Consider the following 18,383-nt stretch of genomic DNA (forward strand, 5'->3'; position numbering starts at 1 on the left):
TTTACATAGATTAGGGGAACAATGTCTGAGTATAACATACTGGCTTGTCAAGTAGGTTCTGAGCCATTAGGCGGAAACAACTTGAAGACAGAGTCTGGGGTAAATGCATAGTACATTAACATAGCTTAAGACAAACATTTACATAAGAAAAATGCATTGGTTAACTCAAGGTTTGAGAATAGTTAACTTCAGGTGAAACCATGTGTCATTATGGCAACACAGTATTTTAGGAGAAACCTTTTAAATTTGTATAGAGAAGGGAAAAAAATTATCATTAGTTTGTTTCCTCCTGCCACTTAAGAGAGATAAAAATGTCTGACACTTGCAGCCTATTTCCTCCATTTGGAGACCCCTGGCCTTCCTACCTGTTACCCTCTTACTTGCAATTATCCGTATTAGTTCTTGGGAAAATATATATCAAAATTTTCACTTTAGGGTCTTCCCCAAATCCTTCTCAACAGAGAGCAATGAAATTCTCTGAACTCCTAAAACTCAGTCTAACATCTCAGTATCTGGTTGTGATAAGGGTACTTCCTGAGGTCTCTGAAGAAATGTTCCTTTCACAATGACCTGAATGATTTAAATGCCAATCACTCTCAATTGCTTTGTGTGCTGTTGATGTACTGCTTCAGTCAGGGACTTTGTGTAAGTATATGCACAACAAAATTGAAAAGAGATTGTACACTAGCTGACAGATCTAATTAAAACATTAAAGCTATTAATAAATCTATCTGGAATTAGAAACTACAGAGTTCTACAATGGGAAAGTGACAGTTTGTGTAGATTAAAGATAACTGTCATTTTTTCACACATTTTTTTAGAGATACATTACTTATTTATCCTCCCTTTGAATATTTGCTATACTTTAGCTGCTTTGCCCAACAAAAATTGGCAGAAATAATGTAAGTCTGTTTTACATTTCTTCCCCCCACCACCACTCTGCACCACACAATACTGGGATCTTATTTCCCAACCAGGGACGGAAATGTGCCTGTGGTAGAAACATGGAGTCACCCATCAGGCCTCCAGGGGAACACCTGTGAGTCAATCCTGCATTAAGCCTTTAGGAAGACAGTATCTGAAAGCCACGTGATACCAGATAAGAAGTCCATCTAACCATCTGAGAATACCTTGTGACAGACAGATTCTGAGATTGCTTAAAGGGGGAAGAGGAGAATATGAGTTCATCTGTCCAGCCATTCTCATCCAGTGACAGATGTGAGTTACCTTATAACCTAGCCTATCCTCCCACTGAATATTTTATGTGACCTTAGTCAACATGAGGATGAACAAAATAATGAATCAGAGATCATTGTTTTAAAAGAAAGATACTGCTAAGTCATGTCCAACTCTTGTGAGCCCATGAACTGTAGCCTGCCAAGCTCCTCTGTCCATGGAATTCTCCAGGCAAGAATACTGGAGTGGGGTGACATTTCCTTCTCCAGGGGAACTTCCCAACCAAGGAATTGAATCCAGGTCTCCCACATTGCAGGGAGATATTTACAAACTAAGCTACACAGGAAGCTATTTAAGTTATGTGGTTTTGGAATACTGTTTAGGTAGCAAGAGATAACAGCAGCAGTGTGGATATATAAATAAGAGAATAGTTTAGGGGTAATTATTTTCCATATATATTTACATTATATATATTTATTTTATATATTTGCATTATATATTTATTATATATATTAATACAAATCTGAAAAGTGAGGAAAATATTTGAAAAGTATATCTACACATCTGAAAAAGAACTTGTATCCAAACTTTATGAAATGCTTTCATCAATAATAAGAAAAAAAATTATAATAATAAAATTTAGGCAAAGGATTGAATAGATATGCTCACCAAGATGTGCAAACAGAAACATTGTATATGTGTTTGCTCAGTATCATTAGTTTTTAGGAAAATGACAATATCTGTTAAATGGGTTAAAATTAGAAATACTGAGCATACCTAATTTTTCCTGTTTCATCTGAATTCTCATTTGGGATTTAACAAGGACACACATTATCTTTTTATTTTTGGAGTTACTTCTCTGATTATTCCTTTTAATTGTTTCTTGCTTTTTACCTACCTTATTTTTTCTAAAGCTAGGAAACTCATAAAACCAAATTTCATGTAATTACTATGTTTTTAGTTTTGGGAAAGTAATAGAGATACATTTTTTATGTCATTTTATATGTCATTGCCATTCTTGACCAACTCAATCCTCAAATACCAGCTGTCCTCCTGTAGAAATACAGTTGAGGCAAAGGTTAAGCCACATAACTAATTGCCAATAATTTTCCACCAGTTAAAATCAAGGAATTGATGTCTCTGTGTTACAAAAGAATTCGTGACCATTATTTGTTTCCTCTCTGGCACACTGTGGATGTGTGTGGAATAGTCCTTGATCACCTAATTCTATCCCTGACCAGATTAATTTTTCCCTCAGGTATATCCCTATCTTCTGGGATGCAAAAATCCCTTGGGTTACATTTTAATCAACCAGACCTGGCATTAGCTTTTTATCATTGCTGCTCCTCAAGACCACACAGGATAAACTCCTTTCAATCTACTCCCTCCCAACAATTTCAACCTGACTTTGGGTAGCTACATTATTAATACAAGCTGGGTAACCAAAAGATCTCCCAATGGGATTTGTGTTTCATTAAAAATGGAGGTCTGAGATAACTGAAAAGTGTGTGTCAAGGAGAAAATGCATGCGTCAGATAAGAGCAAGTGAGAAAAAATTAGATTTCGGGATTTCCTTGTGCCCATGGTGACAGTAAAATCCTGTGTAGGCAACTATCTACTCAGAAGATGACTTTCTCAGAACATACTTGTATGCCATCAAACCTGGAGTACTGTGATACAGAGTTCACTGCATGATCGAGTTACCAAATTTCATTATGTCTCATGGCTGCTGGGGGAATGACTAGGAGAGCCAGTGGGTGTTGTTCGACAAGAAAGGAATACTTCTAGTAATATAAAGATTAATTGTGTTCTGAGATATGAATGTGTGTACTACATCAGTTTCACAAATGTATAGTCAATACTTATTTTGTATAAGAAACTATCATATTAAAAGAAAAAAAAAATAGTACTCTGATAGTGAACATGCTTTGTTTAAGGAAAACCCTTTTTTAGAGTACAATACATATTTAGAAAATTTCTTCTATACATGTAAGCTTAAGTAATGAAGAAATTCTGCTCCCAGAATGAAAACAAAGAGAAAACATTACTAACATCTCAGAAAGTGTCCCCACACATCCATCACAAATTGATATCAAATATGATACTTCAGGGTCTTCCCAGATGACTCAGCTGGATAAGAATGCAGCTACCAATGCAGGAGATAAAAGAGATATGTGTTTGATCCTTGAGTCAGAATGATCCCCTGGGGGAGGGTATGGAAACCCACTCCAGTATTATTGACTGGAGAATCTGATGGAGAGAAGAGCCCGGCAGGCTCCAGTCTATAGGGTTGCACAGAGTTACACAGGACTGAGGCGACTTAACAGGCACACATGATACTCAGCTTGGATACTTTTAAAGCATACAGTAACAAAATCATACAGCTTTCACAGCTTTATTTTTACCGCTTTCACACAATTCACCCTCATTGCTGTGTAGTACTCCCAGATATAAACTTCAGATCAGATCAGATCAGTCACTCAGTCGTGTCTGACTCTTTGCGACCCCATGAATCGCAGCACACCAGGCATCCCTGTCCATCACCAACTCCCGGGGTTCACTCAGACTCACGTTCATCGTGTCAGTGATGCCATCCAGCCATCTCATCCTCTGTCGTCCCCTTCTCCTCTTGCCCCCAATCCCTCCCAGCATCAGAGTCTTTTCCAATGAGTCAACACTTCGCATGAGGTGGCCAAAGTACTGGAGTTTCAGCTTTAGCATCATTCCTTCCAAAGAAATCCCGGGGATGATCTCCTTCAGAATGGACTGGTTGGATCTCCTTGCAGTCCAAGGGACTCCCAAGAGTCTTCTCCAACACCACAGTTCAAAAGCATCAATTCTTCGGCGCTCAGCCTTCTTCACAGTCCAACTCTCACATCCATACATGACCACTGGAAAAGCCATAGCCTTGACTAGACGAACCTTTGTTGGCAGAGTAATGTTTCTGCTTTTGAATATGCTATCTAGGTTGGTCATAACTTTCCTTCCAAGGAGTAAGCATCTTTTAATTTCATGGCTGCAGTCACCATCTGTAGTGATTTTGGAGCCCAGAAAAATAAAGTCTGACACTGTTTCCACTGTTTCCCCATCTATTTCCCATGAAGTGATGGGACCAGATGCCATGATCTTCATTTTCTGAATGTTGAGCTTTAAGCCAACCTTTTCACTCTCCTCTTTCACTTTCATCAAGAAGCTTTTGAGTTCCTCTTCACTTTCTGCCATAAGGGTGGTATCATCTGCATATCTGAGGTTATTGATATTTCTCCTAGCAAACTTGATTCCAGCTTGTGCTTCTTCCACTCCAGCGTTTCTCATGATGTACTCTACATGTAAGTTAAATAAACAGGGTGACAACATACAGCCTTGACGAACTCCTTTTCCTATTTGGAACTAGTCTGTTGTTCCATGTCCAGTACTAACTGTTGCTTCCTGACCTGCATACAAATTTCTCAAGAGGCAGATCAGGTGGTCTGGTATTCTCATCTCTTGAAGAATTTTCCACAGTATATTGTGATCCACACAGTCAAAGGCTTTGGCATAGTCAATAAAGCAGAAATAGATGTTTTTCTGGAACTCTCTTGCTTTTTCCATGATCCAGTAGATGCTGGCAATTTGATCTCTGGTTCCTCTGCCTTTTCTAAAACCAGCTTGAACATCTGGAAGTTCACGGTTCACATATTGCTGAAGCCTGGCTTGGACAATTTTGAGCATTACTTTACTAGTGTGTGAGATGAGTGCAATTGTGCGGTAGTTGGAGCATTCTTTGGCATTGCCTTTCTTTGGGATTGGAATGAAAACTGACCTTTTCCAGTCCTGTGGCCACTACTGAGTTTTCCAAATTTGCTGGCATATTGAGTGCAACACTTTCACAGCATCATCTTTCAGGATTTGGAATAGCTCAACTGGAATTCTATCACCTCCACTAGCTTTGTTCGTAGTGATGCTTTCTAAAGCCCACTTGACTTCACATTCCAGGATGTCTGGCTCTAGGTCAGTGATCACACCACTGTGATTATCTGGGTCATGAAGATCTTTTTTGTACAGTTCTTCTGTGTATTCTTGCCATCTCTTCTTAGTATCTTCTGCTTCTGTTAGTTCCATATGATTTCTGTCCTTTATTGAGCCCATCTTTTCATGAAATGTTCCTTTGGTATCTCTGATTTTCTTGAAGAGATCTCTAGTCTTTCCCATTCTGTTGTTTTCCTGTATGTCTTTGCATTGATCGCCGAAGAAGGCTTTCTTATCTCTTCTTGCTATTCTTTGGAACTCTGCATTCAGATGTTTATATCTTTCCTTTTCTCCTTTGCTTTTCACTTGTCTTCTTTTACAGCTATTTGTAAGGCCTCCCCAGACAGCCATTTTGCATTTTTGCATTTCTTTTCTATGGGGATGGTCTTGATCCCTGTCTCCTGTACAATGTCATGAACCTCATTCCATAGTTCATCAGGCACTCTATCTATCAGATCTAGGCCCTTAAATCTATTTCTCACTTCCACTGTATAATCATAAGGGATTTGATTTAGGTCATACCTGAATGGTCTACTTTCTTCAATTTCAATCTGAATTTGGCAATAAGGAGTTCATGGTCTGAGCCCCAGTCAGCTCCTGGTATTGTTTTTGCTGACTGTATAGAGCTTCTCCATCTTTGGCTGCAAAGAATATAATCAATCTGATTTTGGTGTTGACCATCGGGTGATGTCCATACAGTAATTTATCTAATTTAGAGCTGGGGTCAGTATACTTGACCTCTAAAGTTTTATTGGAGATGAACATACCATTTATCTGTATATTTTTATGGTTGCTTTTGTGATACAGCAAAAATCTGAGGATTGTGACAAAGTTTATGAACTATAAATTCTAATATATACACTATTTAACATTTTAAGGATATTTGTCAAGTACTGATCTAAAGTGTGTAAAATGTGGGGGTTGTTTTCAGTTTTATATTATTACAAATAATTCAATGAAGAACGTTTTTGTATAAGTCTTTGGGTGGTCATATTCATCCATTTCTCTTAGGTATAATTCAAAAAATGCCATTTTTGAGCCATAGGAAATGTATTAGTATATGTTCTAAAGTATTGGACACAGTTTAGAGTTTTATAAAATATACAGGCAATTCTCATCCAATTGTAAATTATAAAGCCATACTTATTCCACATCCTCATTAACAGTTGCTAATTCAATCATTTACACCTTACTATTCTTTAGGTGACTCATAATGCTTTTATTTGCTATTAACCTTTTATTTAAGTTTTACTTACTAGAGGGCTACTACATTTGGATATTCACTTTGATGAGGAGTCTATGTATTCTGAATATGAATTACAACTTACATAAAAGGACTATGTTTGAAAGTATTTGTTCTCCTGAATTTCATAATATCTAGATGGCTTAATGTAACCACTATTAAAGGTTGAAACAGTCTACAAGTACAGTACAATTTCTGATTTCAACCTAAAGTAACTTCTTTTTTTTTTTTCCAAATCTTTTCCAGTACTGGGATTATTTTACACAGCAGCAATCAATGCAAAGAAATAGAGGAAAACAACAGAATGGGAAAGACTAGAGATCTCTTCATGAAAATTAGAGATACAAAGGGAACATTTCATGAAAAGATGGGCTCAATAAAGAACAGAAATGGTATGGAACTAAAAGAAGCAGAAGATATTAAGAAGAGGTGGTAAGAATACACAGAAGAACTATACAAAAAAATATCTTCATAACCCAGATAATCACAATGTTGTGATCACTCACCTAGAGCCAGACATCCTGGAATGTGAAGTTAAGTGGGCCTTAGAAAGCATCACTATGAAAAAATCTAGTGGACCCTCCTCCCTCCCAACCTCCCCATGGGGAGGTTGGGAGGGAGGAGGGTTCAGGATGGGGAGCATGCTTATATCTGAAATTAAAAAAAAATAAAAAAAAATAAAAATAAAAAAAGCAATCTCGTTTACAATTGCATTAAAAATAATAAAATACAAAAAAAAAAGAAAAAATCTAGTGGAGGTGATGGAATTCCAGTTGAGCTATTCCAAATCCTGAAGGATGATGCTGTGAAAGTGCTGCACTCAATATGCCAGCAAATTTGGAAAACTCAGTAGTGGCCACAGGACTGGAAAAGGTCAGTTTTCATTCCAAACCCAAAGAAAGGCAATGCCAAAGATTGTTAAAACTACCGCACAAATGCACTCATCTCACACACTAGTAAAGTAATGCTCAAAATTCTCCAAGCCAGGCTTCAGCAATATGTGAACCGTGAACTTCCAGATGTTCAAGCTGGTTTTAGAAAAGACAGAGGAACCAGAGATCAAATTGCTAACATCTGCTGGATCATGGAAAAAGCAGGAGAGTTCCAGAAAAACATCTATTTCTGTTTTATTGACTATGCCAAAGCCTTTGACTGTGTGGATCACAATAAACTGTGGAAAATTCTGAAAGAGATGGGAATGCCAGACCACCTGACTTGCCTCTTGAGAAACCTATATGCAAGTCAGGAAGCAACAGTTAGAACTGGACATGGAACAACAGACTGGTTCCAAATAGGGAAAGGAGTACGTCAAGGCTGTATATTGTTACCCTGCTTATTTAACTTACATGCAGAGTACATCATGAGAAACGCTGGACTGGAAGAAGCACAAGCTGGAATCAAGATTGCCAGGAGAAATATCAATAACCTCAGAAATGCAGATAACACCAGCCTTATGGCAGAAAGTGAAGAGGAACTCAAAAGCCTCCTGATGAAAGGGAAAGAGGAGAGTGAAAAAGTTGGCTTAAAGCTCAACATTCAGACAATGAAGATCATGGCATCCGGTCCCATCACTTCATGGGAAATATATGGGGAAACAGTGGAAACAGTGTCAGACTTTATTTTTCTGGGCTCCAAAATCACTACAGATGGTGACTGCAGCCATGAAATTAAAAGACGCTTACTCCTTGGAAGGAAAGTTATGACCAACCTAGATAGCATATTCAAAAGCAGAGACATTACTTTGCCAAAAAAGGTTCGTCTAGTCAAGGCTATGGTTTTTCCAGTGGTCATGTATGGATGTGAGAGTTGGACTGTGAAGAAGGCTGAGCGCCGAAGAATTGATGCTTTTGAACTGTGGTGTTGGAGAAGACTCTTGGGAGTCCCTTGGACTGCAAGGAGATCCAACCAGTCCATTCTGAAGGAGATCATCCCTGGGATTTCTTTGGAAGGAATGATGCTAAAGCTGAAACTCCAGTACTTTGGCCACCTCATGCGAAGAGCTGACTCATTGGAAAAGACCCTGATGCTAGGAAGGATTGGGAGCAGGAGGAGAAGGGGACAACAGAGGATGAGATGGCTGGATGGCATCACTGACTCGATGGATGTGAGTCTGAGTGAGCTCCGGGAGTTGGTGATGGACAGGGAGGCCTGGCGTGCTGCGATGCATGGGGTCACAAAGAGTCGGACACGACTGAGCGACTGATCTGATCTGATCTGATCCAGTATTTGTCTTTTACTGTTTGACTGATCTCACTTAGCATGCTGCCTTCAAGTTTTTTCCATGTTGTGGCAAACAAGGATACCGTACTTCTAAAGGACATGTGCTTGTCCACCTTAAAATCCATCTAATTGTTCCATCCTCTTACTAATATCCTTTCATTTCTTAACTTGAATGATTTTTAGATCTGAGGCTGAGTGTATCTATCCAAAGATATACTAGTTTTGTTTTTAGATTTTGGTCTATAACCCTTATTTTTTAAATTACATGAGGATTTGGGGAATCTTATGAATGTTTAGCTTGTTAGCAAATGCTTATGGTTAACACTAGCTTATATTCATTAGTACAGAAAATACAGTACGTACCATAGAATATTTTATAAAAAGCTCAAATATCTGTCAATAAACACATGAGAATTATCTAGCAATTGAAACAGGAAATGAAAGAATTTCATAAATGAAAGAATGAATCAATACAATGTGACAAAATTAAAACACTCAGGAAAGTTTTCAACAAAGAGAACATGCCATATATAAATTCTTGATACATATGAGTATGCTGTATTTGGAAGTTGTAACGTTTCTAAAATTTGGGCTTTATAACCAATGCTTATTATTAATTTATGTATTTAGTAAGAGAACTTCTTTTGTCTTGTATAGTGCCACATAATTTTACAAACACAAAAACCACAACGTGTGTGTTTTTCTGCGTGTGAAATATAAATATTTAGCATCATCTTTTAAGTTTTATTTTTTCTAGGGCTTGTTTCACATCCTTGTTTCTTAGACTGTAAATCAGAGGGTTTAACATTGGAATCACTAGAGTAAAAAACAACAAAGTCATTTTGTCTTGATCTAGAGAGTAGGATGAACTCAGTCTGAAATACATAAAGAAAATCGTTCCCTGGAAAATTGTCACTGCAGTTAGGTGAGAGGTGCAGGTAGAGAAAGCTTTGAACCTCCCCTCTACAGAGTGGATCTTCAAGACTGAAAGGATGATATGAAAATAAAAGACAAGAACTCCTGAAATGGTACTCAGTTCAATGAAGCCATAAACAAGGAATAATGCCAACTCATTGACCTGTATATCAGAGCAAGAAAGGAGGAAAAGTGGAGGCAAATCATAGAAGAAATGGTTAATCTCATTTGACCCACAGAAACATAAGCGGAATGCTAATGTTGTGTGTATCAGAGCATCTGCCATTGCCACCAGGTAAACCCCAGCCACGAGCAGGGAGCACACCCTGTTGGACATGCTGACTGCAAAGAGCAAGGGGCTGCTGATGGCCTTGTACTGGTCACAGGGCATCACTGCCAGCAGGAGATACTCAGAATTGGCAAAGATACAGAAGACCAAGAATTGCAGAGCACAACCATGAAAAGAGATTGACTTGTTCTTGGCAAACAGGTCCACCAGCATCTTAGGGCTGGTGGCTGTGGAATAGCAGAGGTCACAGAAGGAGAGGTGGCTGAGGAAAAAGTACATGGGTGTGTGCAGCTGGAGATCCATCCTAATCAGGGTTATCATTCCAAGGTTTGCCAGAAGATTGATGAGATAAACAAGGAGAACCATGGTAAATAGGGTCACTTTGTTCTCAGTGTTCTCACTAATTCCCAAGAAAATGAATTCAGTCAAGGAGGAGCAATTGTCTCTGTCCATCCGTCTTTGCTCTTGTCTATACTCTTAGAAAAATATTTTTAAAATAAATAACAAAGATACATGGGTAGGTAACACTTCTGCACATCTTCAAAATATCATAAAGCAGAACACATTTCTTTCTATAACTGTATTTTTGTATTCAGAAAAGCATCCAGTCATGTGCCCACTCTTTAAAGAGGCAAAGCTATCTATTGGGGTAAACTTCGAGTATGAAGTCCCTTGGACTGCAATAAGAGCAAAGCAGTCCATCCTAAAGAAAATCAGTCCTGAATATTCATTGGAAGGACTGATGCTGAAGTGGAAACGCCAATAATTTGGCCACCTGATGCAAAGAACTGACTCTTTAGAAAACACCCTGCTTCTGGGAAAGGTTGAATGCAGGATAAGAAGGGGATGACTGAGGATGAGATGGTTGGATGGCATCCCAATGAACATGAGTTTGAGCAAGCTCTGGGAGATAAAGAAAGGAGAGACCAGGCATGCTGCAGTCCATGGGGTTGCAAGGGTTGGACATGACTAAGTGACTGAACAACAACAAATCCTCCATTATAAATATGTACTGAATCTTCTTTATCCAGTCATCTGTTAACAGACATTTAGGTTACCTCTATATCTTGGCTATTGTAAACAGCACTGCAGTGAACACTGGGGTACACATATCCTTTCAAACTACAGTTTTCTCAGAATATATGCCCTGCATTGGGATGGTTGGATCATGCACTAGCTCAATTTTTAAATTTTTAAGGGACCTTCGTACTGTTCTGGCCGTACAAATTTACTGTTGTGGCCGTACAAATTTACATTCCCACAACAGCGTAGGAGGTTTTTCTATTCTCCACACACTCTCATGACCTGCCTCTTGAGAAATCTGTATGCAGGACAAAAAGCAACAATTAGAACTGGACATGGAACAACAGACTGGTTCCAAATAGGAAAAGGAGTACGTCAAGGCTGTATATTGTCACCCTGCTTATTTAAGTTATATGCAGAGTACATCATGAGAAACGCTGGGCTGGATGAAGCACAAGCTGGAATCAAGATTGCCGGGGAAAATGACAATAACCTCAGATATGCAGATGACACCACCCTTATGGCAGAAAGTGAAAAAGAACTAAAGAGCCTCTTGAAAGTGAAAGAGGAGAGTGAAAAAGTTGGCTTAAAGCTCAACATTCAGGAAACAAAGATCATGGCATCCAGTCCCATCACTTCATGGCAAATAGATGGGGAAACAGTGGAAACAGTGTCAGACTTTATTTTGGGGGTCTCCAAAATCTCTGCAGGTGGTGACTGCAGCCATGAAATTAAAAGGCGCTTGCTCCTTGGAAGGAAAATTATGACCAACCTAGATAGCATGTTGAAAAGCAGAGACATTACTTTGCCAAATAAGGTCCGTCTAGTCAAGGCTATGGTTTTTCCAGTGGTCATGTATGGATGTGAGTGTTGGACTAGAAAGAAAATTCTTCGCTGGGCACCGAAGAATTGATGCTTTTGAACTGTGGTGTTGGAGAAGACTCTTGAGAGTCCCTTGGACTGCCAGGAGATCCAATCCGTCCATCCTAAAGGAAATCAGTCCTGAATATTCATTGGAAGGACTGATGTTGAAGCTGAAATTCCAATCCTTTGGCCACATGATGCTAAGAGCTGACTCATTTGAAATGACCCTGATGCTGGGAAAGATTGAAAGCAGAAGGAGAAGGGGACAACAGAGGATGAGATGGTTGGATGGCATCACTGAATCAATGGACATGGATTTGGGTGGACTCCAGGAGTTGGTGATGGACAGGGAGACCTGGTGTGCTGCAGTCCATGGGGTCACAAAGAGTTGGACACCACTGAGCAAATGAACTGAAATGAGCTGGCACCCTCTCCAGCATTTATTGTTTGTAGGCTTTTTGATGATGGTCATTTTAACCAGTGTGAGATAATATCTCTTTACGGTTTTAATTTGCTTTTCTTTAATGATTCATGTGTTGAGAATCTTTTCATGTACCTCTTGGTTGCCTGTATATTTTGTTTGGAGAAATGTCTATTCAGATCTTCTGTGCATGTTTTTGTTTGGGTTGTTTGCTTTGTATACTGAGCTGCATTAGCTCTTTGTAAATTTTGGAATTAATCCCTAGTTGCTAACATCATTTACAAATATTGTCTCCCATTCTATGGGTTGTCCTTTCATTGTTTTTATGGTATCCTTTGCTGTGCAGAACTTTTTTTGTTGTTGTTTTAGTTTAATTAGGTCCATTGGTTTATTTTTGTTTTTATTTCTGTTGCCTTAGGAGGCGGATACTATATATATATATATATATATATATATATATATATATATATACATATATATACATATATATACATACTATATATATATATATATATATATATATACACACACACACATATATATTGCTGCAATGAATGTCAAAGACTGTTACACCTATGTTTTCCTCTAAGAGTTTTGTAATACCTCATCTTATATTTATGTCTTTAATCCATTTTGCATTTATTTTTGTGTACAGTGTTAGAAGAAGGTTATGACCAACCTAGATAGCATATTTAAAAGCAGAGACATTGCTTTGCCAACAAAGGTTCGTCTAGTCAAGGCTATGGTTTTTCCTGTGGTCATGTATGGATATGAGAGTTGGACTGTGAAGAAGGCTGAGCGCCGAAGAATTGATGCTTTTGAACTGTGGTGTTGGAGAAGACTCTTGAGAGTCCCTTGGACTGCAAGGAGATCCAACCAGTCCATTCTGAAGGAGATCATCCCTGGGATTTCTTTGGAAGGAATGATGCTAAAGCTGAAACTCCAGTACTTTGGCCACCTGATGCGAAGAGTTGACTCATTGGAAAAGACTCTGATGCTGGGAGGGATTGGGGGCAGGAGGAGAAGGGGATGACAGAGGATGAGATGGCTGGATGGCATCACTGACTCGATGGATGTGAGTCTGAGTGAACTCTGGGAGTTGGTGATGGACAGGGATGCCTGGTGTGCTGCGATTCATGGGGTCGCAAAGAGTCAGACACGACTGAGCAACTGATCTGATCTGATCTGATCTGACAGTGTTAGAAAATATTCTAATTTCATGCATTTACATGAGTGGTACAATTTTCCCAGCACACTTATTGAAGAGACTGCCTTTTCTCTTTTGACAGTCCTGCCTCCGCTGCATTTATAGTTCTCAGTTTTTACTTCAGAGTGATTTTGAGGCTTCGTAGGAATTACTTGACTGTATAGTTAATTAATGCTTGCTATTACAGTTCTATGAAGACCTACAAGACCTTTTAGAACTAACACTCAAAAAAGATGTCCTTTTCATTATAGGGGACTGGAATGCAAAAGTAGGAAGCCAAGAAACACCTGGAGTAACAGGCAAATTTGGCCTTGGAATACAGAATGAAGCAGGGCAAAGACTAATAGAGTTTTGCCAAGAAAATGCACTGGTCATAACAAACACCCTCTTCCAACAACACAAGAGAAGACTCTATACATGGACATCACCAGATGGTCAACACCGAAATCAGATTGATTATATTCTTTGCAGCCAAAGATGGAGAAGCTCTATACAGTCAGCAAAAACAAGACCAGGAGCTGACTGGGGCTCAGACCATGAACTCCTTATTGCCAAATTCAGACTGAAATTGAAGAAAGTAGGGAAAACCACTAGACCATTCAGGTATGACCTAAATAAAATCCCTTATGATTATACAGTGGAAGTGAGAAATAGATTTAAGGGCCTAGATCTGATAGATAGAGTGCCTGATGAACTATGGAATGAGGTTCGTGACATTGTACAGGAGACAGGGATCAAGACCATCCCCATAGAAAAGAAATGCAAAAATGCAAAATGGCTGTCTGGGGAGGACTTACAAATAGCTGTGAAAAGAAGAGAAGCGAAAAGCAAAGGAGAAAAGGAAAGATGTAAGCATCTGAATGCAGAGTTCCAAAGAATAGCAAGAAGAGATAAGAAAGCCTTCTTCAGCGATCAATGCAAAGAAATAGAGGAAAACAACAGAATGGGAAAGACTAGGGATCTATTCAAGAAAATCAGAGATACCAAAGGAACATTTCATGCAAAGATGAGCTAGATAAAGGACAGAAATGGTATGGACCTAACAGAAGCAGAAGATATTAAGAAGAGATGGCAAGAATACACAGAAGAACTGTACAAAAAAAGATCTTCACGACCCAGATAATCACGATGGTGTGATCACTGACCTAGAGCCAGACATCCTGGAATGTGAAGTCAAGTGGGCCTTAGGAAGCATCACTATGAGCAAAGCTAGTGGAGGTGATGGAATTCCAGTTGAGCTATTTCAAATCCTGAAAGATGACGCTGTGAAAGTGTTGCACTCAATATGCCAGCAAATTTGGAAAACTCAGCAGTGGCCACAGGACTGGAAAAGGTCAGTTTTCATTCCAGTCCCAAAGAAAGGCAATGCCAAAGAATGCTCCAACTACCGCACAATTGCACTCATCTCACATGCTAGTAAAGTAATGCTCAAAATTCTCCAAGCCAGGCTTCAGCAATATGTGAACCGTGAACTTCCTGATGTTCAAGCTGGTTTTAGAAAAGGCAGAGGAACCAGAGATCAAATTGCCAGCATCTACTGGATCATGGAAAAAGCAAGAGAGTTCCAGAAAAATATCTATTTCTGCTTTATTGACTATGCCAAAGCCTTTGACTGTGTGGGTCACAATAAACTGTGGAAAATTCTTCAAGAGATGGGAACACCAGACCACCTGATCTGCCTCTTAAGAAATTCATGTGCAGGTCAGGAAGCAACAGTTAGAACTGGACACGGAACAACAGACTGGTTCCAAATAGGGAAAGGAGTACGTCAAGGCTGTATATTGTTACCCTGCTTATTTAACTTACATGCAGAGTACATCATGAGAAATGCTGGACTGGAAGAAACACAAGCTGGAATCAAGATTGCCAGGAGAAATATCAATAACCTCAGATATGCAGATGATACCACCCTTATGGCAGAAAGTGAAGAGGATCTAAAAAGCCTCTTGATGAAAGTGAAAGTGGAGAGTGAAAAAGTTGGCTTAAAGCTCAACATTCAGAACATGAAGATCATGGCATCCAGTCCCATCACTTCATGGGAAATAGATGGGTGAACAGTGGAAACAGTGTCAGATTTATTTTTCTGGGCTCCAAAATCACTACAGATGGTGACTTCAGCCATGAAATTAAAAGACGCTTGCTCCTTGGAAGGAAAGTTATGACCAACCTAGATAGCATATTCAAAAGCAGAGACATTGCTTTGCCAACAAAGGTTCATCTAGTCAAGGCTATGGTTTTTCCAGTGGTCATGTATGGATGTGAGAGTTGGACTGTGAAGAAGGCTGAGCACCGAAGAATTGATGCTTTTGAACTGTGGTGTTGGAGAAGACTCTTGAGAGTCCCTTGGACTGCAAGGAGATCCAACCAGTCCATTCTGAAGGAGATCAGCCCTGGGATTTCTTTGGAAGGAATGATGCTAAAGCTGAAACTCCAGTATTTTGGCCAGCTAATGAGAAGAGTTGACTTATTGGAAAAAACTCTGATGCTGGGAGGGATTGGAGGCAGGAGGAGAAGGGGACGACAGAGGATGAGATGGCTGGATGGCGTCACTGACTCGATGGACGTGAGTCTGAGTGAACTCCGGAAGTGGTGATGGACAGGGAGGCCTGGCGTGCTGCGATTCATGAGGTTGCAGAGTCAGACACGACTGAGCGACTGATCTGATCTGATCTATAGTCATTAATGTAGAAAATATAGTGTATGTCATAGAATATAAAGGACCTAAATGTTCAAAGGTCTCTCAGTAAATATACAATAAATTTTAGTGTAATTGAAATAATATTTGAATGAAAGAATTAACCATAATATTTGACAAAATTGCAAAATTCTGGAAGTACTCAGCAAAGAGGAAGTGCTATATATTAATTGTATATACACAATGAAGCATGCTGTGTTTTAAAGATTACATTTTATTATAAATATTTATTTGCTCCTTTATAGTATTTGAAACAATTTCATTTCCCTTGGATCATGAATATAATTTTACAAAAACAACAAACATATACATGTGTGTCTATATATTTATAGTACACCCTTTAAAACCACCTTTCATTTTCCAGTTTTTCAGGGCCTGTTTCACATCTTTGTTCTATAGGCTATATAACAGAGGATTTAACATGGGAATCACAAGGGTATAGAACAATTAGGTCATTTTGCCTTGATCTGGAGAGTAGAAAGTATTTGGCCTGAAATACAAGAAAAGTACAGTTCCCTAGAAAATTGTCACAACATTTAAATGAGAGGTGCAGGTGTAGAAAGCTTTGAACTTCCCATCAGTAGAGTGGGTCTTCAAGACTGAAAGGATGATAAAATAAGAGAAAAGGACTCCTGAAATAGTACTCAGTTCAATAAAACCCAAAATAGTGAATAACACCAATTCATTGTCCTGTATATCAGAGCAGGAAAGGAGTAAAAGTGGAGGTAAGTCACAGAAGAAATCATTAATCTCATTTGACCCACAGAAGCATAAATGGAATGCTAATGTCTTGTGTATCAGAGAATCTGCCATTCCCACTAGGAAAACCCCAGCCACAAGCGGAGAGCACACCCCACTGGACATGCTGACTGCATAGAGCAAGGGGCTGCTGACGGCCTTGTACCAGTCATAGGCCATCACGGCCAGCAGGAAACACTCCTAATCTGCAAAGATACAGAAGACCAAGAATTGCAGAGCATAGCCATAGGAGGGTATTGATTTGTTCTTGGCAAATAGGTCCAAGAGCATCTTGGGGTGAATTGCAGTGCATAACAGAGGACACAGAAGAAGAGGTGACCAAGGAAAAAGTACACAGGTGTGTGAAGCTGCAGATCCATCTTAATCAGGAACATCATCCCAAGATTTGCCAAGTGGCCAGTGAGATAAATAATTAGAACTATGTTAAATATGGTCACTTTGTCCTCGGCATTATCAATAATTCCCAAGAAAATGAATCCAGTAATAGAGGAGCAGTTCCCTCCATCCATTTTCCTTTGTTCTTGTCTAAGATTTTAGAAAATGATCAAGAAAAGAACACATGGATGTGTAACACTTCTGCACATCTGCAATATATCATAAGATAGAATACAATTCTATATGCAATTGTCTTTATATTCAGAAAATTATACATTTATGCATGCACTCTTTAAAAAGGCATAACTGTTATTACTCAATAAAAACAAATACCTGGTATAGAGCATTGGGAAACTGAACCAAATCTAAATGTAATTTGTGAGACATGTTACTTTCTACAAGCTTGTCTCTGAGCCTTCCTTTCTTTACCTCAAAGAATACATTTGATGAACTTACCTGTCTTCTCCTCTACAAAATAATGTGGGTGAGACTCTAATGTTAGAGATACCTGGCTGTAAGAGTCAGGACTAAGCATTTTCTGTGAATATTCATGTGGATGCAAAACAAGGTAACAATTTTAATATTTCTCAAAACCATGGCTGTTTTAAGAGTATCTGTATCAGTTCCAGAAATAATGAGCATATCATGGATTGATCATAATAAAATAATTATGCTTCTGGTTTTGGTTTATGTTATGTTCACTATCTGGTGAGACATTAAGCAAGTATTAATGAGCTGTTCTCTAGTTGTGTATTTTTGTTTTGTCATAATATTAATTACCTTTCTGTGGGAATTGTCTGGTGCCAAAGAAAGAATCTCTTTACTCATTGAAAGAAAACATGTCTACAAACTTATTTAACTCATATATTTTTAATCTATTGAGCTACCCTGTAGCTCAGCTGGTAAAAATCAGCCTGCAATACAGGAGACCCTGGTTCAATTCCTGCGGCAGGAAGATCCCCGGAGAATGGGTAGACTACCCACTCCAATATTCTTGTGCTTCCCTGGTGGCTCAGATGGTAAAGAATCTACCTGCAATGTGGGAGATCTGGGTTCGATCCCTGGGTTGGGAAGATCCCCTAGAGAAAAGAACAGCTACCCACTCCAGTGAAATATAAAAAAGACTTTTTCTTTGTAAAATGGAAATGAGATGAGTGATAATAAATGCTGTGGGCTTCCTTTATAGCT

The 18,383-nt window shown here is 38.9% G+C and overlaps 1 protein-coding gene and 1 pseudogene across 1 annotated transcript; both read right to left on the minus strand.

Moving 5' to 3' along the window:
- Positions 1 to 9,377: 9,377 nt before the first annotated feature.
- LOC147367952 (olfactory receptor 5W2-like) lies at positions 9,378 to 10,322 on the minus strand. Its single transcript, XM_086413414.1, has one exon. It carries the CDS (start codon positions 10,302 to 10,304, stop codon positions 9,378 to 9,380), a length of 927 nt encoding a protein of 308 aa, XP_086269540.1. The 5' UTR covers positions 10,305 to 10,322.
- A 6,057-nt stretch (positions 10,323 to 16,379) lies between these two features.
- On the minus strand, positions 16,380 to 17,329 carry LOC147367953 (olfactory receptor 5W2-like; annotated as a pseudogene).
- Between the last annotated feature and the right edge of the window lie 1,054 nt (positions 17,330 to 18,383).

The sequence above is a fragment of the Bos grunniens genome, chromosome 7 (genome assembly GCF_055505025.1).
Source record: "Bos grunniens cultivar Pamir isolate PY7600 chromosome 7, Bosgru_T2T1.0, whole genome shotgun sequence".
Classification (NCBI taxonomy): Eukaryota; Metazoa; Chordata; class Mammalia; order Artiodactyla; family Bovidae; genus Bos; species Bos grunniens.

Coding starts and splice junctions, on each gene's coding strand:
- LOC147367952 (XM_086413414.1), bottom strand. CDS start 10,304: ATGGACAGAGACAATTGCTCCTCCTTGACTGAATTCATTTTCTTGGGA.